This window comes from Esox lucius, chromosome 12 (genome assembly GCF_011004845.1).
Source record: "Esox lucius isolate fEsoLuc1 chromosome 12, fEsoLuc1.pri, whole genome shotgun sequence".
NCBI classification, from domain to species: domain Eukaryota; kingdom Metazoa; phylum Chordata; class Actinopteri; order Esociformes; family Esocidae; genus Esox; species Esox lucius.
This window is the reverse complement of record NC_047580.1, coordinates 28,400,208-28,423,408: the sequence shown is the minus strand read 5'-3', so window position 1 is coordinate 28,423,408 and position 23,201 is coordinate 28,400,208. Positions and strand designations below refer to the sequence as shown.

The 23,201-nt window shown below is 45.5% G+C and overlaps 1 protein-coding gene across 5 annotated transcripts; it reads right to left on the bottom strand.

The window, feature by feature from the left end:
- Nucleotides 1–618: 618 nt before the first annotated feature.
- Nucleotides 619–21,445, bottom strand: agap2 (ArfGAP with GTPase domain, ankyrin repeat and PH domain 2). Of its 5 annotated transcripts, none has more exons than XM_029124309.2 (18): nucleotides 21,065–21,445; nucleotides 10,809–10,867; nucleotides 10,172–10,259; nucleotides 9,976–10,061; nucleotides 9,509–9,653; nucleotides 9,201–9,335; nucleotides 7,312–7,433; nucleotides 6,786–6,947; nucleotides 6,416–6,496; nucleotides 6,217–6,321; nucleotides 5,785–6,055; nucleotides 5,506–5,637; nucleotides 5,321–5,380; nucleotides 4,414–4,565; nucleotides 2,522–2,612; nucleotides 1,682–1,904; nucleotides 1,195–1,483; nucleotides 619–959 (listed from the first exon to the last, which is right to left on the bottom strand). In XM_029124309.2, the coding sequence occupies exons 1-18, from the start codon at nucleotides 21,225–21,227 to the stop codon at nucleotides 735–737; spliced, it is 2,589 nt and encodes an 862-aa protein (XP_028980142.1). In that variant the 5' UTR covers nucleotides 21,228–21,445; the 3' UTR covers nucleotides 619–734. The 5 variants fall into 5 exon arrangements, with proteins under 5 accessions (XP_028980142.1, XP_010873530.4, XP_028980143.1 ...); XM_010875228.5 differs by lacking the exon at nucleotides 21,065–21,445 and adding an exon at nucleotides 15,453–17,964; XM_029124310.2 differs by lacking the exon at nucleotides 5,321–5,380 and having other exon boundaries at nucleotides 21,065–21,444.
- Nucleotides 21,446–23,201: the final 1,756 nt, after the last annotated feature.

Here is a 23,201-nt window from a genome sequence, read left to right as displayed (position 1 = left end):
TATTATCTTGCTTGGTTAAACAAGTGCTAGATGTTCATACGGACATACATAAAATAACAATATATATATATTACAAATACATTGTATCAATCATAATATGTCAGCATGATTTTTGAATATTTTTAAACAAGCAAATTCATAATCTTAATAGACAAATATTGTATTACAGGGTTTACCCACCAATTTTCTAAGTTGTTTGTATATGTTAACAGATAACTATTGACAATTAAGCAATAGATTTGCCTTTAGTAAATTTGGAAGTAAGTTAGGAATATTGCTTTTCTGTTGTTTGATATGTTCTCTTACTGTGCTTTACTTTTGTATGTGGAAATCACAGAGTTGGCTACTCTTTTTATGTTCTGTTTAAGTTTCTTGTTGCCTCCTTCATCATCATCATTCAGTGCTTTCGATCAGAGGCGTCGCTAGGATCACGATACATTTAGGGCTTAGCCTACCCTGGGACAGAAAGTTTTGAATGTACAAGCGGAAAATGTCGATGTACACGCTAGCGGCCTACACGTCTACCTTTTCATTATGCACAATCGGAATTATAGATGAATAGATCAGGGTTTATTTTTTTATTATATATTTTTTGGTCCATTTGAGATCCGGGGCTATTCATAAAAGATCCGGGGCTATAGCCCCGGACGCCCAGGCCTAACGACGCCCTGCTTTTGATAATGTCATGTTTTTTCCTACAACAGCCCTTATGTGTGTACTAGGTCCTCTTAATGCTATGAAACCCTTTTCCTTGAGTTGGTACGACCCAGGCTGCTAAGGCTGGCAGTGCTAGATCTACGGGGGAGACCAAGTGTGGAACCAATGGGGGAGACAGGGGAGGCCTCATTAGGGCAACCATGTTGCAACAGGATGTCAGCACACTCCTTGCTTCCGGTCTTCCTGGCCAGGCTCAGGGCTGTCTGGCCTTGGGGATCTCTGGCGTTAACATCACTTCCGTACTGTAGGGGGAGAGATTGAACAATTCACCATTTACATATCAAAATAAATTACCAAAACGTAGAATTATTGAAAATAGATGTAATACATTTTCAACATCTTCCATAGCTGAATAAATATATGCATTCATTAACTGATTTATCTTTGTTCATTTATACATGTGTCGAGGCTTGAATGGACCAAAGGTAGTCAAGTACTTCCAAATATAGCAAACCTCGGTCCAGGCCAGAGCCTTACCCAGACAAGCAGCTGTGTCATGACCACATCCCCCAGCTGACAGGCAGCATGCAGGGCAGTGTGCTGATGTGACTGGGAGGTGCCTCCGCTGGGCAAAGCTGTGTTCATTTGGTCCTTGTTGCTGTGGGCCAGAAGTAGTAGGAGTCCGGGCAAGTCCCTTTCTGTAACTGCCGACAGCAGGAGCTCAGGCATAGAAGTGTCCCCCGGACCTGCGCCCCTTTTGGGAGACAGGGGTGCCACAAATACCCTCTGCTCATATTTGGCACGGATCCATGATTCTCTCTCCTCTCTGTGAAAGAGTGAAAGACAAATCATTGTAAAGGGGAGTGACCTCAAGTAACCAAGGCAACTCTTCGTGGAACAAGAAGGGTGATCCCCGGGAAGACACAGCACCTTCCATCCGAAGAACTGCTACGCGTTTTTCGACGCAATAAAAAAAGAAAAAAAGCACACCGATGTTCTTCATCTGGTTAACCAGGGTCCTCACCGTGTGGCATTGGGGGCGGGTTTTTGTCTGCCCTGAGTGTTACTCTCCCAGATGCTATTGGCCAGGTGGTTGCCGATGGCGGTCAGAACCTGGGTGAGCTCCCGAGTCCAGTCATCCAGGTCCAGGGAGCGAACACGGGAAAGGTGCGTGCCTAGGTTGCGGTGGATCCCTGAGCACTCAATGCAGATTAACGCCCCCAGGTTTAGACTGGCCCACGTGGGGTCTGGAGAAGACGGCCAAACCAGAGCCGAGTAAAGATGGAGTGTTAGACTGTAAGTTCTAATCACTACTTTCTATTCATTGAATTTAAAGTGTATTTAATCCTAATGGCATAAACAACATTGTTTTCTTACCCTCTAATCTGTGCAAGGACTTATAGCCAAACATGTTCTGGCAGTGTTTCCTAATGCTAATGTTTTTCATTTGTGCTAATATTGGTTCCACGAATGTCACAAAGTCATGGTACCGGTAGTATCTTTCTTGTTCAATTCATATGTAAGTGTCTTTGTTGAGCTTAACATTATACTTTAGGTACATTTGTATTGTTTCCCTAAAAAATAATAATATTGGTAGCGAGAAATGAATGGGATTTGTCAGAATCTTTAAAAAAAAAAATGTAAACAGTACTATGGAAAGTTAACCAATTCACGGATTTCTGACTTACCTTTTCCATAGCCAGCAATGTGTCATTTTGATATTTATGTGAACCATCCCTTTAATGGATCAAACTGCTAAATAATAGTCGCACCCTGTGCCCATGCATGAGCATAGAACATAGACCACCTTTAACTAGAGGTCATAAAAAGACAGTGATTGAAGAGGTCAAGTCTGAAAACCCACTTGGTGCTTCACAGTCCACACAGAGGTTGTTGCCCTTGGCGTTGCGGATGGCCTGTATTGCTACAGCCTCACTCTGGCTGCTCCTCCGGGCCTATAGAGAACACATAGATGACATTTCCCAGTTATGAAGTGAACATTCTCAGAGACAGTTCTTAGGAATCATCACTTTGGATGATAATATTTATCAGTGTAATCTCAACTTCCATAGGGAACATACAGTATCTAAACTGTATATACTTTCAGATATAATATACTTTAAAACTTTTTATACTAGCTATTGATTAAGTGTTGATATACAGTGGGGAGAACAAGTATTTGATACACTGCCCATTTTGCAGGTTTTCCTACTTACAAAGCATGTAGAGGTCTGTAACAAAAATCCTGAAAATCACATTGTATGGTTTTTAAATAATGAATTAGCATTTTATTACATAACATAAGTATTTGATCACCTACCAACCAGAAAGAATTCCGGCTCTCACAGACCTGTTAGTTTTTCTTTAAGAAGCCCTCCTGTTCTCCACTCATTACCTGTATTAACTGCACCTGTTTGAACTCGTTACCTGTATAAAAGACACCTGTCCACACACTCAATCAAACAGACTCCAACCTCTCCACATTGGCCAAGACCAGAGAGCTGTGTAAGTACACCAGGGATAAAATTGTAGACCTGCACAAGGCTGGGATGGGCTACAGGACAATAGGCAAGCAGCTTGGTGAGAAGGCAACAACTGTTGGTGCAATTATTAGAAAATGGAAGGAGTTCAAGATGATGGTCAATCTCCCTCGGTCTGGGGCTCCATGCTAGATCTCACCTCATGGGGCTTCAATGATCATGAAGAAGGTGAGGGATCAGCCCAGAACTACACGGCAGGACCTGGTCATTGACCTGAAGAGAGCTGGGACCACAGTCTCAAAGAAAACCATTAGTAACACACTACGCCGTCATGGATTAAAATCCTGCAGCGTATGCAATGTCCCCCTGCTCAAGCCAGCGCATGTCCAGGCACGTCTGAAGTTTGCCAATGACCATCTGGATGATCCAGAGGAGGAATGGGAGAAGGTCATGTGGTCTGATGAGACAAAAATAGAGCTTTTTGGTCTAAACTCCACTCGCCGTGTTTGGAGGAAGAAGAAGGATGAGTACAACCCCACGAACACCATCCCAACCGTGAAACATGGAGGTGGAAACTTTTCTGCAAAAGGGACAGGACGACTGCACCGTATTGAGGGGAGGATGGATGGGGCCATGTATCGCGAGATCTCGGCCAACAACCTCCTTCCCTCAGTAAGAGCATTGAAGATGGGTCGTGGCTGGGTCTTCCAGCATAAAAGACACAGCCCGAAACACACAGCCAGGGCAACTAAGGAGTGGCTCCGTGAGAAGCATCTCAAGGTCCTGGAGTGACCTAGCCAGTCTCCAGACCTGAACCCAATAGAAAATCTTTGGAGGGAGCTGAAAGTCCGTATTGCCCAGCAACAGCCCCGAAACCTGAAGCATCTGGAGAAAGTCTGTATGGAGGAGTGGGCCAAAATCCCTGCTGCAGTGTGTGCAAACCTGGTCAAGAACTACAGGAAACATATGATCTCTGTAATTGCAAACAAAGGTTTCTGTACCAAATATTAAGTTCTGCCTTTCTGGTGTATCAAATACTCATGTCATGCAATAAAATGCAAATTAATTACTTAAAAATCATACAGTGTGATTTTCTGGATTTCTGTTTTAGATTCCGTCACTCACAGTTGAAGAGTACCTATGATAAAAAATGACAGACTTCTACATGCTTTGTAAGTGGGAAAACCTGCAAAATCGCTATCAAATACTTGTTCTCCCCACTGTACGTCTCCACACGTCCCAGGACGCTACCCAGTCTTTTAATTGTGTAAATTGCCTTGTTCCTCAGACTCTCGCAGGACTGCAGGCTGGCCAGGATCTGGTTCTCAATGGCTGCCACCCAGGCATCTCTCTCCTCCAAACTCTGGGCCTCAAAGTGCCACGTCTGCCCCGTGCTCGAAACGATGATGAAATCAGTGTTCTCCTCATCTACACAAGTAGGTTTGTAGCAAAGCATTAAAACACACCGGGCAAATGGAAAACGAGTGCTTGCTAGTTTAAACTGTTTACGACTGTGAAACAAGTGAAATAGTATTTGAAGTGGAATACACGGGAAGTCACGCTTGAAAACACTCCAAACCAACACCTACATCCTAATTTCCTTCTGGAAAATGTCTCTGTACTTCATTACTCCACTGTGCCATACGCTGTGTGCCCCTGTTGGTTGCTGTCATAAACATCCTTTAAATGTGGATACAAGGGCACTGCGGAAAAACTAAATGACCATGAAGAGTAGACAATATCCAGAACAAAAAAAAAGATGTAATATGATTAGGGTTGTTAACAGGCTTAGATTCATATTCATAATGTATTGTGGTCAATGGCAAGTGGTGAGTCAGTGACATTCAGTGTAACAACCAATGGAGCCTGTACCTAAACAAAACATGCAGTCAATACTGTGTGAACGAAATGGTCCCTTCTTTACATACAAACGCATGTTAGCAGCCACTCACTGTGTCACCGTGAAATGTTTTCTGGTCATGAAGAGAGAGGGAAAACACAGCAAGCAGACACTGTGCATGCAATAAGGTGGAATGGGTGATTGAACAATGTGAAGTTAGTGAAAAAGAAAACGAGCAGCCTTACAAATCAAATCCAAATGTGTTAAAGAGACAGACAGACAGACAAGCAAGCATCATACACTTAGGGAGGCCACTCAGCCCCTCTCTGGTCCTGGTCTTTACCTGTCTTGTTAATGTTTCTCAGGCTACCAAAGCTTTTTAATTTCCACATTCTACGCTTGGCTGCAGAGAAACAGATTAGCCCAGAGACGCAGAAGAGGAAGAGAAGAAAGATAAGAAATGCAAAAGGGATCTCTATAAACGTGTAGAACCGTCTGGGAGGGATGTGTAGTAGAACTGAAGCTCACCTTCAGCCTGCCCAATGGCTGCGTCACCTCTCTGGTTCATGCTCTTCTTCCTAGCTTTCTTCTTTCTGTCTGTCATCGGAGAGGACTGGCCGTCTTTTCCAAACGGCGAACTGGTTGGTCCTTCAATAGCATCTGACGTCGAGGTACAAATATGAATAAAACACTGATTTATTTGCATCTGTCAAGTTTCAGAGTCCACATGGTCGCGCTGCACACCGGAATCCCATTGCTAAGGAAAGTGGAACACGTGTTTGTATCACAAAGGGCTTTCAGACATACCAGCGCTGTGTGACTTGCTGGACAGCGTTGAGGGACAGCGTCTCACCCCGGTTTCCCCGTGGGGAGACAGAGCACCAGCCTGTTCTTCAACAGGCACCAGGCCAGGGGGCAACAGCAGGGAATTCTCTGTGGGCAGAGAGTCTTTGACCACACTGTTGAGCCCAGGTGAGGGTCCACAAGGGGGCACAGCCCTTGGTGGGCGTTTCCCCGGAACCTTCACTGTGACACGTAATAGGTCAATCTCTTTGGCGTGGACATCTTGCCTGTAGTCCTAAAAATGCAATGGTCACTTGGATCAGACGAGGCTGATGTGCTGAATACCGGTTCTTGTGCTGAATACTACTTTCACCAGTTCTTGGTGAAAGTAGATTTCAGTGGAATATCTGAAATGCATTGATCTGGTTGACTGTGGTGTGGTGTGGTGTGGCTTACATTGAAGCTGGAGTAATACGCCAGGACGCCATTGTTGGACAGAGTGACATACTTTTTCTTCCACTCTTTGTTCAGTGAGCTGCCACTCCGCTTCCATAGGATACCCTGTTGCAAACAATGGATTTTATACCAATGCCACCGGAGATACCACGTATGCCTGACCGTATTCATCACCCACGGTATCTAATGTCACACTGACCTGTTTCACAGCGATGGCCCGGCCACTGCCCACGTCGCCTTTAGGGTCAGACGTCTTTTCACTGCCACTGCCTCGACGGTTCTGATGGGGGAGGAGCCAACGGACCGGCGTTATAGGTCGGAAACGCTATGAGAACCGACTAGTTCACAGGACGGACGAGACCCATGTGGTGGGATGGGAGACGACATGATACGGAACACAAATCGAACTTCCTCTGTTGGAAGCTGCGTAACTGCTAGCGTGTAGATAATGTCAAATGTCTTTTCACAGCTGTATGGGAATCAGTTTCTTTGAATCGTAGGCTTTTGGGGGGCATTGTTCGAGCCGATGCGAGATCCCACTGATTTGATCACCCGAGATATTAACTGACCTTAAACAGAGAAGTCCGTCGCTGAGGGACGTTTCTCATGGACCCGGGGGTGGGGACACTGCCGCCCCCCTCCCCTGCCCCGGCCCTTAGCTCTCTGTGGCTGATCACGGGGGTGGAGGGCAGGGAGGAGGGGTAGCCACTGTTCAGTCCTCCATTACTGGTCTGAGAGGGAGAGGGAGAGGAGGACACAAGACAGACAGGGGAATGGATGAAGTGGAGATGGAATGGAACAGACGAATGCGACAAACAGCCACATGGTAACATGTTCTATCCAGGGCGAAACCCGCAACAGCGGCTCCCAAAGGATTCGAACTCTTCTTTTAATCCCCCCGCATGAACTAAGAACAATGTATCAAGTTGTATCTACCCCCCCCCCCTTCAAGGTTAAGTCAAGGCCTATAGGAGGGGACACAGTATTATACGTAGCAGTGCGATCCACTTCGGCTGCAGTAATGATTTGCTGGCAGCAACATGGAAGACATGAGTCTGGGACGAAGACAGATGGCAACCGTGTGAGGTCTGTTACCTGTCCAGGGAAGGACGCCGAGCCAGATGTGGGGCCCCCAGAGTGACTGGGCGAGTTAGGGAGAGATTTGCAAGAGGCCAGCAGCACCGACTGCTTCTTCTGTATGACAATCTTCTGGGCAGCTGAGGGCAATATTGGTGAGAAGCCATTAATTGCTCATTGCTTGCATTTTACATTTTGTCATTTGGCGGACGCTGTTGTCTAGACTGATTAGCATTTAAGGCATTCATCATAATATACAGTGAAATCCAAGTATTTGGACACAGACACACACACACACACACACACACACAAACTCACACACACAAACACATACATACATTACAGTATCTCACAAAAGTGAGTACACCCCTCACATTTCTGTAAATATTTGATTATATCTTTTCATGTGACAACACTGAAGAAATGACACTTTGCTACAATGTATAGTAGTGGGTGTACACCTTGTATAACAGTGTAGATTTGCGGTTCCCTCAAAATAACACAACACACAGCCATTAATGTCCACAGATGCTCAATAGGGTTTAGGTCTGGAGATATGTTTGGCCAGTCCATCACCTTTACCCTCAGCTTCTTTAGCAAGGGAGTGATCATCTTGGAGGTGTGTTTGGGGTCGTTATCATGTTGGAAAATACCCTGCGGCCCAGTCTTCAAAGGGAGGGGATCATGCTCTGCTTCAGTATGTCACAGTACATGTTGGCGTTCATGGTTCCCTCAATGAACTGTAGCTCCCCAGTGCCGGCAGCACTCATGCAGCCCCAGACCATGACACTCCCACCACCATGCTTGCCTGTAGGCAAGACACACTTGTCTTTGCACTCCTCACCTGGTTGCCGCCACACACGCTTGACACCATCTGAACCAAATAAGTTTATCTTGGTCTCATCAGACCACAGGACATGGTTCCAGTAATCCAATTTGATACGGTGTGCGGCGTATGGTCTGAGCACTGACAGGCTGACCCCCCACCCCTTCAACCTCTGCAGCAATACTGGCAGCACTCATACGTCTATTTCCCAAAGACAACCTCTGGATATGATGCTGAGCACGTGCACTCAACTTCTTTGGTCGACCATGGCGAGGCCTGAGTAGAACCTGTCCTGTATGGTTGTGGCCACCGTGTTGCAGCTCAGTTTCAGGGTCTTGGCAATCATCTTATAGCCTAGGCCATCTTTATGTAGAGGAACAATTCCGATCCTCAGATATATATACAGGTGCTGGTCATAACATTTGAATATCATCATTTGAATAAAAATTTGAATATCATTACCGCATTGCTGAAGTAATTCAGACAAAAGGAGCCCCAACTAAGTATTGAGTGCTGTACATGCTCATACTTTTCATGTTCATACTTTTCAGTTGGCCAAAATTTCTAAAAATCATTTTTTTGTATTGGTCTTAAGTAATATTCAAATTTCACTTTTTGAATGGAATTACTGAAATAAATAAACTTTTTGATGATATTCTAATTTTATGACCAGCTCCTTTATATGTATATATATATATATATTCATGAACATATATACCTACAGTTTATTGGACAATGTCACTAATTGATGGTGGGAAAACTACACAACCCAGTAGTAGTACGTACATTTTACTCAGCAAGGTATCAAACTCAGTGCTGGAAGGAAGTGCGTGTTTCAGGATGTGGTTCAGGATGTGAGCAGTGTGTTAGGTAAGTTTCCATAACAGTACAGGCATGCACCTCTAGTCAAACAATGCGCCTGTTGTAACATCCTTCATGTAGAACGGCGCTGCTTTGAAATGAGGTGTGAAGCACACATGTAACGTGGGAGCAAAATTCTTCCGCTACTGGAAACAATGTGACCGTCACGTCTTGGGGGCCCCGCCGGGCCGACACTAATGTGCCCTTTCGGTGAACTCACCCTCCTGAAAGACCCGGTCCACGTTGAGCCCGTAGGTGGCGCAAGTCTCGTAAAACACACAGTGTCGTACATCGACGCACAGCTGCCGGGCACGCTGGTCTTCAATCACACGGGGGTTGGAATTGCTGATCTTATCTATGCGGATGAGAACAGCAAAGGCAGAACGTCCCACACACACCGTTTGAATCCAAATAAACCAACAAGCAGTCAATTCCCCGGGGCCGCTCTGTGGTAAGCCTGTCATGGTTCCCTGCCACATGTCCACTGGGACGGTAATCTTCACGTGTGGGTGTCTGCTGTCCCCTTACCCTGTGTCCCAACCACTATCAGCGGGAGGTCGGCTGCAGCGCTGCGGTGAGCTGTGAGCTCGCTGTAGAGCTGGTACACCTCCTGGAAGCTGGCTTCATTCTCCAGACTGAACACGAGGACCACAGCATCCACCCAGCTGCTGAACTGGACACAGAGATCCATAGGGGGGGGGGGGGCGGGGGGGGGGGGGCATTGCAGAATTGGTTGATTATTGGCTGATTTATGAGTAGCATTGTTGGTTAATTAGTGGTTCACTGCTGATTACTAGTATTGGTTATGTCCAACTGTAATTTGTATTCATTTTCTCCAAATATTCCGATTTCTTTTGCGGCAATATGATGACTCATTCTGTCTCTGTGTCTGTCTACATATCATTACATTCTTCCACAATGACAGCATCAATGCTGCAGAGGAATATTCATCATATTGCCGCATAGTGTATCAACACACACACACACACACACACCTGTGCATCAGGATGTGCAGCCTCCTCCCTAATGAGTAGTAAATGACTTTGTCCTTCTACTAATATCTCCTTCTTATACCTCCCTCCTGGTAATGGAATAGAGGAGCAGAAGTCAGTAATTGTGTAAGAGATTCATGAAAGATGGAACTAAAGAGTATATGATGAAAAGGACAAGACAAGAGTTTTTCATGCTTACCCTCAATCTTCTCTAGCGGAAGATAACTGCCTGTAATGTATCTATTTACCAGCGCTGACCTGCCACTTCGAAGACTTCCCAGCACCCCCTGCAAAGAATGAAGTTAGCCTATGTTAGAAAGAATGAGGGTTGCCAATCTTAGAAAGAATGAAGTTAGCCTATCATGGGAAGAATGAGGTTTGCCTATCTTAGAAAGAATGAAGTTAGCCTATCTTAGAAATAATTAAGTTAGGCTAACTTCATTCTTTCTAAGATAGGCTAACTTAATTATATCTTAGAAAGAATGAAGTTAGCCTATCTTAGGAAGAATGAAGTTAGCCTATCTTAGGAAGAATGAAGTTAGCCTATCTTAGAAAGAATGAAGTTAGCCTATCTTAGGAAGAATGAAGTAAGCCTATCTTAGAAAGAATGAAGTACAGCTATTTTAGAAAGAATGAAGTTAGCCTATCTTAGGAAGAATGAAGTTAGCCTATCTTAGAAAGAATGAAGTACACCTATTTTAGAAAGAATGAAGTTAGCCTATCATAGTCAGTCTTCACTGATACGGTACTTCCCAGAAGGAACTGTGCAGATTCAGCTTCATCTCACTTTCAATTAACCTTTCACATGACCTTTCATGAGGATTGATTTGGCTTACCACACGGAGTTCTGGGATGGATCGGCTCAGGGTCCACTCTTGACTGTTTGCACAAGCTGCTGCTTGACAGAAGAGAGAGAGAGTCAGATACAGAAAGGGAGAAATCATAATTTAGAAATTGCTATGCTGAGTGGATAAAAAGCACACTTGCCTTATAAAGGAATAAGTACTGCTCTGTGAATTATATCTGCATGAGGCAGCCAGACATCCATGAAAGCAACCTTTCATTATAATATTATCTAGTGGATTTGACTGGTTTCTAAATTCACTGTATTGCCACTGTACCCCACAGAGTCTTGGCATATTATGTGTCCTTCTCCCAGGATGTCCTTTAAATGCTGAAGCTGCCAGTCAAATGCATCTGGTTTTGCAAAGGATCAACATTTTTAAAGGTGTCTGATGGGGTTGGGGGCATTCCGAACTCCTTTTGTATGCTTCACACACACACTCTGTCACGGTCAGGGATGTTACACCACACACTCTGTCACGGTCAGGGATGTTACACCACACACTCTTTCACGGTCAGGGATGTTACTCTACACTCTGTCACGGTCAGGGATGTTACATCACACACTCTGTCACGGTCAGGGATGTTACACCACACACTCTTTCACGGTCAGGGATGTAACTCCACACTCTGTCACGGTCAGGGATGTTACACCACACACTCTGTCACAGTCAGGGTGTAACTCCACACTCTGTCACAGTCAGGGATGTTACACCACACACTGTCACAGTCAGGGATGTTACACCACACACTCTGTTACGGTCAGGAATGTTACTCCACACGCTCTGTCACAGTCAGGGGTGTAACTCCACACTCCTTCACGGTCAGGGATGTTACACCACACTCTGTCACGGTCAGGGATGTTACACCACACTCTCTGGCACGGTCAGGGATGTTACACCACACACTCAGTCACGGTCAGGGATGTAACTCCACACTCTGTCACGGTCAGGGATGTTACACCACACACTCTGTCACAGTCAGGGGTGTAACTCCACACTCTGTCACGGTCAGGGATGTTACACCACATACTGTCACAGTCAGGGATGTTACACCACACACTCTGTTACGGTCAGGGATGTTACTCCACACGCTCTGTCATGCCATGGTCAGGGATGTTACTCCACACAATGTCATGGTCAGGGATGTTACTCTACACTCTGTCACGGTCAGGGATGTTACTCCACACACTCTGTCACAGTCAGGGGTGTAATTCCACACACTGTCACAGTCAGGGGTGTAATTCCACACACTCTGTCACAGTCAGGGGTGTAATTCCACACACTGTCACACCATGGTCAGGGATGTTACTCCACACAATAACATGGTCAGGGATGTTACTCCACACAATGTCATGTTCAGGGATGTAACGCCACACACTCTGTCACGGTCGGGGATGTTACTCCATACACTCTGTCACGGTTGGGATGTGAGTCGACAAACTACCCCTGTCTCTGCTGGGCCAGAGAGGTGTCTCTGACCTCTGTCCCCTAAAGTGGGTCAGGGATGAGAAGCCGAGCAGGATGTTGTGTTCCTGTGCCAGCTTCCAGGGCCGTCAGACCATCAGAAACATGTACATACACCCCCGCACAAATTCACAGTCAGTGGAGATGAGATGGGAGCAAAAATATCGAGAGGATACACAAGCTACCACCCAGGGCAGCGCTCCAGTCTTTCAGATGAACCCTTGCGTAAGAGACAATCTATCTACATTCATTTCCACTCAAAGGGCTCTTTATGTGCCGGGCCACATGAGACATGTTGCCAAAGCAATCAGACAACACGATCCTTCTACAGCTGCCTGCAACACACTCTGCATGAAGCTGAAGAACCTCTAAGTACTATGTACATATATGATCTATACTAATGTATATCTTACTGTCACATGTCACTGACATTCAAAAAATCCTCCATTCATTTTGGGAACATCAAATGCCCCACTTTTCATCTCCTTTCAATTTCTCTCCCTATTTCTCTCTCTCTCTCCGTGGTTCCACACACTAATAACAGACGTCTCCTGGCCCCCTGTTGCTATGGCAACCGTTTCTTCAGACCCCACCAGCCTGTTCCTTCTCTTGTCCATGAACACAGAGAACACAGGCCTACATGAACACAGAGAACACAGGCCTACAAGTACACAGAGAACACAGGCCTACATGAACACAGGCCTAAAAGTACACAGAGAACACAGGCCTACATAACCACAAAGAACACAGGCCTACATAACCACAAAGAACACAGGCCTACATGAACACAGAGAACACAGGCCTACATGAACACAAAGAACACAGGCCTACAAGTACACAGAGAACACAGGCCTATATAACCACAAAAACACAGGCCTACATAACCACAAAGAACACAGGCCTACATGAACACAGAGAACACAGGCCTACATGAACACAGAGAACACAGGTCTACATGAACACAGAGATTACACATGTGTAACATTATAAATCCTGTACAGTCAGATGCTTTAGGCTCATATTCATATTAAAAACAGTGATAAAAATAATTCACCACAAGCTACAGGCCTACCAGTGAAACAGCTTGTCACTATAGTCCACTGACATGACAATGTTATTGTTCAAACAAATGGGTAGTGGGATGTGGTGGGTGACAGATTCCTTTTGTCGGAGACAAAAACTAAAAGGTCTTCTGAAGTTTAATCAACTTCTGACAAATAGGGCATATTTATTATTTATAGGACTTAGAATGTCACACTGACGCAGAGAAAATCAGTCACTGTTCAGGCAGAAGATCAAAGATATGGATTAAGGACACCATAATTAGTATTCAACATCCCACCCAAACAATACAGTTTAAATAAAATAAATTAAAATAAGACAAACCAGCCACAAACAAATACATCAAATTGCAGACAGTCATCCTCTCTGCAGTAGCATGTCCTTTAACAGACAGTAGTAAACATCCATAATATATGGTATAGCTCTGGCTTTAACCATTAGGATTATTTTGGGAGTTAAACACAGTTATATATAATGTCCCAAAGGCCACGCTAGGCTCTATTTGGTGCACTACATGTTAGCTTAGTCAACAGTATAGCATGAAATATGGTATTGGGTGCCATTTGGGACGAACAGGCGTTGTTGCTACGCCATGGAGAGATTACCCTGTCAGGCTGCGTGAAATCTTCCCCCCCCCGTTCCGTTCAGTGGGGAATTAGATTAAAACTGTCCAAGATTATAGCTCTATTGTCAGCTCAGAGATCAAAGGACTTCATCTATCATCCTTTGACAATCGCATGGCTTTGACTTACAAACACGTGACGTCCCTGATATTATGGGCCCGTGTCAAATGTAAGTAAGGCTCTCAGAACTGCTCATTCCCTTCCTTAGCGTTCTGTAGCGTATAGATCAGATAATAAACTAGACGACGTTCTACTCTTGAATTCTTCTTTACGTTTTCTGTCACATGCCTTGAAAAACCGCAGACAGACAGTTATGCTTTATCTTTTGATGAAGTGGAAGTAGTAAAAATAAGGTTAGTAAGGGGATGTTTAGGCATGTGCTCCTTGTGTGTGTGTGTGTGTCTGTGTCTGTGTGTGTGCATGCATGGCAAATGTATCGTACCCCCCCAAAAGATACAAGGAATGATATTAACAAAAACAACAGAAATGTATTTCAATATATTTAGTGAATGTACGTATTTATTAAATACATACACACATACAATATATTTAAATATGTTCAAATGTAGTTTTGTCCAAGAAAGTATATGTAAATATATTGTAAGTCATGCATTCAGACAGCTGTAATTCATGCATGCACATGTGAATCTGATACTGAAATGTATTCCAATATATTATGTTTGCCTATGGGATCTCTGCATGGGTGTCGTCCCATCTGACAAAACCGTGTTGTGTCCCTGGACAACACCTTGTCATCCTCTTCAAACAACAGTGACTCACTCCAGCAGGTTCAACCTCTTCAACATCCGTAGACTATGACCTCTTCTTGTACAAGAAGTGGCTCAGGTCCCTATTCAAGCACGTGTTGTATCCTGTTGGGACTACTGCTCTTTCCTGGCTGATCTCCCTGCTTCAGCCACCAAACAGCTGCTTCCTATCCAGAACACTGCGACCTTCCCAGGTTCTCCCATGTCACCCTGCTTCTCCGCTCTCTCCACCGGCTTCAAGTCAGAGTTCACATCCATTACAAGACCATAGTGCTTGTGTACAGAGTAGACAGAGGAACCGCCCCTCCCCACTGTAGCTTCAGGCCATGATCAAAACCTCTTTCCTTACCTGGGTTATTCACCCTGCCACCTCAGATCTCTTGGGCATCCCACCATTACATTTCATCTCCTGCCCAGCCAAGTCAAAAGTCCTCTCTCGGTCCTGGCATCTCAAAGATTCTAAAATAGCAGATTCACTGCCCATCTTCCAAAAACATCTACCCCACCTTTTAGAAGAACACCCCCCCCCCCCCGACCCCCACCAACCCTTACTTAAACACCGACAGGCTTACCTCACCTGGCTAGTTTAAGATAAAACACTTCAACAGCAAGTTGCTCTGGATAAGAGTGTCTGCTGACAGGCTTACATTAATGTAAACGTTGTGGTAACGTGTGTGTGTGTTGTGTGTGTGTGTGTGTGTTGTGTGTGTGTGTCATACCATCCTCTTCACTGGACTCTCTCTGTATATTGCAGACAGGGGGAAGTACAGTTGCAGTGGACGAAGTGTTGGACGAGACAGAGACAGGGCTGCTGCTCTTGGTGAAGATCCCACTGATAAACCTGAGCATCTTACGGTCTCGAGCTGAGCCCTTCTGTCCCTGCTGGTTCTGGGGACAGGGCTGTGTTTGGTTGCCCTCTCGGGCCGCACTGAGCTCCTCTGCCTGGCTGTAGGGATCACAGTCGTCCAGGGTGCAGCTTTGACCCCTGCGTGGGGGCTTGGGGGCAAGTGATCCAGGGGTGGGTAGTGAAGCAGATCCCTTTTTCAGTCTTTCCATCCTGGGATTGTCCCGGTTTGCAACCATCGCTTTCCTTCCCTTTGCTTCGCCAGTCACGCTCTCTCGCTCCCCTGCTCTATTGCCATCCCCATCCCCTAATCCCTGGCCCTGAGATCTGGCCCGACCCTCGCCACCCTCAGCCCAGGAGGCCCGACACGGACCGGGGGAACGGTTTTGCGCTCGGCTGTCTCTGCGGTCCAGGCTCTGGGCTGATGTGGGGCTCCGTCCAGCCCCGCCTGGTTCCCGGCGGCTGGCCACTGGGTTGTGGGCTTTCAGCAGGGACCCCGGACGCTGACCAGTCAGCGGTGAAGTCAAGGTGGTCTGTGGTGAAGTCACTGTTGTCACCTGGCCTCTGTCCCCATCCTCTCCACCAAGGAAAGTTTCAGCCTTCTCAATATCAACAGTGGAGGAGATAATAACACCTTCTCCCTCTAGTAGCTTGCCACTTTCTATGCCAGGAGCAACACCCACAACCGGTGGTTGGTCTCTCAAGGGGCTACTGGGTAATCTGGCCTCCTCCTTGAGTTCACTACTTTTTCCACACTTTTGGACAGCGACATCTGCCTGGTTCTCCCGAGGACTGCGGAGAGGTCCCACCTCCACCCGGGTACCCTTGGCGGCCTCCCTCCCCGGGGGGACAGCGCTGGTCGGTTCCTCTCCATGTTCTCCCACAGCCTCTACCTTGACCAAGGTGAGGGAGATGAGGTAGGTGGTGCGCTGTTGCAGCGTGTCGGCGCGGCTCATGTGATCAGACTTGAGGAGACACACCTTAGACGGAAAGATACGGAAAGAGCTAATACCGTCCGATGACGAGCTTTAAAATCCTGGTCCTTAAAAAGAATGTGACAGCATGTGAGAGCAAACTAAGACGGGGAGGGCAGCCTGAAGAGACAGAGATGAAGTATCCCTCAGGGGAATTAGAAACGAACTGCTATACTCACTCTCCAGTAAATCTATTCCTTCACTTCACCCTAGTCACTCTCTTCTCTGTTCCTAGATTTAAGATTCCAGTCAGCCATTGTCAGTACTTCACGTAATCGTCCATACATTTTCTTGTAACGTAGAACAATACTGTTTTCAGCACACAAACGTCAGAAGATGCTGAAATCTAGTTGTGCTCCGGGTGGTGTTAGCCAAAAACATAACATGTAAAAAAGATTGTATAGTAAAAGTATGGTTATGGTTAGCAGCTGTATGAATAGGTGTGGCTTCAATTATTCACTTGACCTTATTTGTGTTGTGTTGCCGCTCCTACAATGGGGTTGAACTTATGTCCCGTATTCTATTTTAAAAAAGCATATTAGAAGGAAAAAAATACGCTCCAAGTCACAATTTTTCCCATTTCACTGAAACTGTGTCAGGAAAATGTCAGGCATTTGAATACTTCCATGCTGAAAAAAGAACTCTGCAAGGTTTCATAAAATATCCCCGCAGCAGTTCAGTGCAGCCCATACATTTCCCAGCCATGTGTTCTGCCAGGAGCGTCTGCATTGAGAAAGGCTGTGGTCATAGCAAGACAAGACAGAATTGGCACTATTCTGACGCCATAGATTAAGTTTGACGTTGGATCAGAAAGAAAAAGCAAACTGGATGCCATCCTAGGCAGCAGTACGGAGACGTGTGACGGAGTCAGAGCGCCCGGACACCATCGCGCTTCTCGCGGCCAGTTCCAGCGTCCCCTGTGCGTGTCAGGCACAGCCTGTCAATAAAGCCAGCAGTCGTCCGTGAGTCTCAGCCGAGCCTCTTCGCTGAACGCTCATGTCCCTGACTCTGAATCTCCCTGATATACAGACACAGCAGGTTCGACGTGGCCCCGAAATCCAGTCGCACAGCTGGTTCCCGGATAGGATGGATACGGAGGGAAATCTCCTGAGTCCCTCCCACTCGTCAAACCAAACAGCGAAGGACAACCTTGTTTCTCTGCTAGCCCTCTCTCCTGCACTCCTTTCTCTGTCTCTTTCCCTCTCAGCATGCAGACCACGCGCTATCTCTGCTCTGTAATGCCTCTCCCCCTCCCTCGTCGCCCCTTTCTCTTCTCTCGTCTCTCTCTTTTTCCCAGTCATACGGGGGGAGGCGACGAGGCATGAAGGAAACGACTGGTGGTAAAACATAGGGACGCTGTACCTGGCCGAGAGATGCTGAGAAGCTGAGGGAGAGAACAGGACAGGGAGAGGGAGAGATAGAAGGAAAGAAGGCAAGAGAGTGGAAGAGAGAAATGGAGGGATAGAGAGAGAGAACAGGGCAAAGAGAGGGAGTGAGAGAGGAAGAGGAGTGAGAGTGGAGAAAGAGAGGGAGAGAGCCAGGGAGAGACAGAAGAGAAAAGGGTAGAAAGGTAAAGAGAAAGGGACAGAGGGAGAGAGAGAGAGGAAGGTACGATGGGCAAGTTAAACAGGATTCGGAGAGAAACAAGGGCATGTGAAGCGGACAGATATTAGAGGCCGGCTCCTCTATCTGCTATTCCTTATCCAGTCCTCTTACATCACAGCTGTCTGAAGCAGCTTCATCAGAGTCCATCATTGCCCCTCAGTGTTGTGGCTTTCACCAGCCTCCCCCGTCAGTGTTGTGGCTTTCTCCAGCCTCCCCCCTCGGTGTTGTGGCTTTCACCAGCCTCCCCCCTCAGTCGTTACTGCAGATGCTGAGCTGGCTTGTTACTAGGGTGGTAGGATCTTCCCAGCTCCAGATGTAGAGCATTGTCCTCGCCTCTCTTCTGCTCTCTTACCAGAGGATCTTTATCTCTGAATCTTAATTGTGAGTGTGTCTGCGTGTGTGTGTGTGTGTGTGAGAGTATTGATCTGTAGCCTCGCACACCACCACACAGGGAATGTGTTGACTAGCAGAAGGGAGGGGGAAGGTGAGGACATATTGGACATTGATGAGATTCTCAGACATAAAACAAGAAAACAGAAAACGTTCAACATCCAACCCTTCAGTGGTGCGATGTGTCTTCATCAACACAGAACACATTTCCCTTTAAACATGCATTTCATGGATTTCCTTGGTGAAATCCTGAGATCTCTGGCCCGTTCAGTGAGGGTTGTACTCAAGCATAATGGTCAGTGTATCAGCACGATGATCAGTGGTGTCAGACTGGGGGGGGGGGGGGGGGGGGGGGACTAAGTATACAGGGCCCTAACATGTAGAGGGGCCCTTGAAAGAGGGGAGGGTCCCTGGGAGACCGCCCATGCACAGGGCCCAGAATTCTGTCCTACATCCCTGATGATGTTATTCGAATACATTCTGTCTGACTACCCACCTGCTCACCAGCCTCCGCCCCTCTGAGGGGGCCATGACTACACTCACACTGAATTCAAAAGAAACTGACAGCCGGTAGCTGAAGGGGGATACGCGACTGGAGTCTTCAGCACAGTGGGAGTGCACCGAATGAATATGACTGGTAGAGCTACCCTGAGGCTCATGCAAAATGCTATTCTTGATCAGATCAATTTGTGTGTGAAATCACGCAGAACATCTGAAAAATAGAGCATCTACTGCCGTGCCCATATGAAATCAGGGTTTCTTTTTGTGTTGAATTCACTGCACTCACATGCACAAGGCTGATCTTCCTGTTCGGTTTCTTGATTAATGTGATTAATCTGATAATACCGCAGACGCCCACAGATTTCAGATGAACAACTCGGTTGCCCAAAGCAATGATTATCAGAAACGTGCGGTTGCTCTTCCCATTTGTTCTATTTTATCCATTTTTTCCCCCACACACTCACAAACAAAGACGAGACGAGACGAGAGAGGGAGCAGGGCCGTGTTCAGTCGGCATGATTTTCAGTCGCATCTAATCTTTGCTGTGAGCCACCTCTGGTCCTCTGTAATCGCTTTTCTCTACAGAAACTCCCATCTCCAACCCTCCCACTCTCTTGCCACATGCTGCAGTGAACCGGGAGGCTGTAAAAACAGATCTCAATTCAAACGGTACCCTGGAGCCTCTCTTCCCCTTCACACAGCTTTTCCCCCCCTCGGCCTATTTTTGTAAGTGCGACCATCATCAGCTTCATCATGCCCCCATGCTAACCACTAGTGGCGCACCCCAAATGGCTCCTTGGAATGTGCACTACTGTTCACTGGATCCCTGCTGGGCCTGGTCCAATCCAGAGCACTACTTACGGCTTAGGGCGCAAACGGGTGAATGCTCTTTGATCTTGGTTGCCATTTAAGGTTTTTCCAGCCAAAACATATGGGTTATGGAAAATCTGTTGTGTTGTGTGTTTAGGACGTCTGGGAGATCACACGAATGAACTGAAAATGTGTCAACACACTACTGCATGTGACCCTAATGACAACTAATTCCCTATTAAAAGTATATTAAACCAGGCCCCAATGTGATCTATGAAGAGAATGCAGACAGAAATGTAAAGTATCAAATACTTTGGGGCTATAGTGGCCTTTTCTCTCAGTCAAACAGTAGAGCAACACAAAGATTTTTGATCTAAACAGCGTAGGGCAACAAATTATTTTCTAAATCAGTCTCATTATGCTTATCATGAAACGTAACCTCATCCACAGCCAGGGGATTGAGAACAATACAATGAGTCTCTGTGAAGATGAGAAATAAATGAAAAAAGTGCGAGGGAGAGAGAGAGGGAAGTGACGAAAAGTAACTGAATTCATATGAAAGCTTTAGTGCAAGGAAATTGTCTTGGTCTGAGAGGAAGTGGCTTTGAGGGTACCAGAAGAAAAGTGGCAGACAGGCAGGAAGTAGGCTAACAGCACTGCGTTCTGGAACCCTGCTGCCATAGAGATGGGCACCGAGACGTATTTGTCTCCACTGCATTCTCAGTAAATCTTACATAAACAGCACTTCACTCTCTATAAGAAAATATAATGAACATGGTGGGAGCATGTGTGATGTCCCCACCTCAGTCAAACACAGGAAGCCAGGAAGTTGATCTTATCATGACCTGAAGTCAGTTGTTTTGAAATATAGATTATTGAAACTAGGCTGTTGTGACCATAATCCTCCACCTACATTGAATTTCTTTTTTCAGTACATAACCCTTTACTTGCGAGTCATATTCAAAGGGATTTACAGATAAGTATGACTTTAAATGGGCTAATCACTGCATAAAAAGATGAGACAAAGTATTTTTCTGCCAAAAATGTGGTATAATTGTTTCCTTCTAAAATGTATAACAACATATAAAATCATCATTCGGAATTCTTTAGTTTAATTCTTTAACATTAGGACATTAATCATCACATTTTAAAACTTATTTCAAAACAAAAACAGCTGTGCACCTGCTGTAATGACACAAAAACTTACCTTGAATACTGTGGAGGTAAATCTTTAGGCCAGAGCGGAGCTGTTGATCATTAACCCTCTCCAACTGCTTAAACAGTTTGTTGATTGTATTCTGAACGGATTCATGTCGTTTTACCTCAGATCTTATGGCAGTTGACTGCGCTAATTTATTGTTGCTATTCATCTTGATGATTGTAGATTAAAATGAACTAGGTAAAAAAAAACAGTTGCTTCAGCCCATTTGAATTCTCCACTTTTTTGTTCCACAAGTGAACCGTTAAAATGCAGAAAAATACACTCCAAGATTAAGTTACACTCAATAGTTTAAACCGCAGGACACCAGAGCTCTCATTGCAACGTGTTTCAGTTTCCTCAGACTGCCTTGAACTCACTTCCGTATTTTAAACCATCTTTTTTTTATTCTGTGGTTGCTTGCTGTGTTAAAGCAGAGTATTGTGTGCAATACTCCGAGGTTCTTATTGCTGATTCAAAAAATGTCATTTCGCTCACACACACTGTATTCATTTCACCATATACAATTTCTGGCGCAACTGGTGCAGTCACTGTGTCCATGTTCACAGTGGGGGCATAACCATGGGCCTAAAGTAACACGGACATCCTCAGAGCCTCTATCTATCTCTATCTATCACTGTCTATTTCTATCAGTCCCTATCTCTCTCTATCTGTTTCTACCTGACCGTCTGCCTCTACCTGTCTCTACCTATCTGTCTGTAGCGGGTGTTTCTGGTGGCTTAACATAACAAAGGAAACACAGGAAGACCAAACAAAGGAAACACGAAGACCCAGATAAAATAGAGACATCTAAAAACAAAGTACAGGTTTTAATTATATCCTGAAGAAACTTTTGAGCAGCTGGTAATGGGCTTATTATCGGCACTGTCTGAAAAGGAAAGGTTTCAGATGTTTTCCAAAAACAGCCGGGACTCTGCTATCCTACCCTCAAGGAGATGCTGGCCCTCCCATCGGGGTCGAAGTATCTGGAGCTTCCATGATCTTGGGGTGAGATGGCCGACAGCCTAGAAGTGACAGAACCAAGAGGCGGGTAGGGATATAAGGAGGTTCCACCTGCTTCTCCGTAGAGAAGCATCATGGCCTTGGGTCTACAAGCTTCACCTGGAAGCCGGGTGGATTGAGCGGAGGAGCAAGGTCACATGGGAGAACTTGGGAAGTTGGAACACCAGACGAGCTGCAGCATTCTGGATTAGTTACAATTTGATGGCTGCTACATTTGGGATAAGTTGCAGTTTGATGGATAAGCCAGGTTTGATATTCAGGCTTTTTAAATGTTGTGCTTTATTAACCTTTTGAAATTAGTATAAAAGATAATGATAATGGCGAAAGTTTGCGCCAGTAATGAAATGCAACACACGGTAAACTGCATCCAGAGGTTTCAGTACTGACAACGTAATGAAGCACTGACATCAAAGGGCCTGTACAATTTTGGGGGTTTTGAGAGACACCAACACCACAATATTTGCTACAACACAATACTTAATTTGTTTCGGACAGCAGAAGCGTTCAACCAACCTCAGAACTGGTGGAATTTCCACAGCGCAAAAAATAACGTGCATATTTTGGTCTGAATCATCTTACTGTTAGTGAAAAGGAAGTAGAGAGATGTTAAACATAGCCTAATTTCAGTTTGAACAATAATAGTGTTCATGAATTTTATTGCAAAACAACATGAAGCCAACAACATTAAACCACACAGACCCTGAAACGCTTGTTACCAGTGGTGTTTTTATATGTAAAATATTGGTGGGGCACAAACCATTTCAAAATATAGGATACATACCAGTAAAGCTACAAAACTCTCTCTTGCTACTGATGTGTTTATTTAACACAGTGGTTCCCAACTACGGTCCTCAAGTACCCCAACAGTACACATTTTCATTGTACCCCCAGCCAAGCACAGCTGATTCAACTTGTCAACTAAGTATCAGGCTCTCATTGAGTTGAATTGGGTGTGCTTGTCCAGAGCTGCAACAAAAATGTGTACTGTTGGGGGTACTCGAGGACCGGAGTTGGGAACCACTGATTTAACACATCAACAAACATTGTGGCTCCACAAAACGCTTTTAACGACAGAGCGGCTTGCTTCTACCAGGTGTTGTAGTACACATACTGGAGAAAAAGA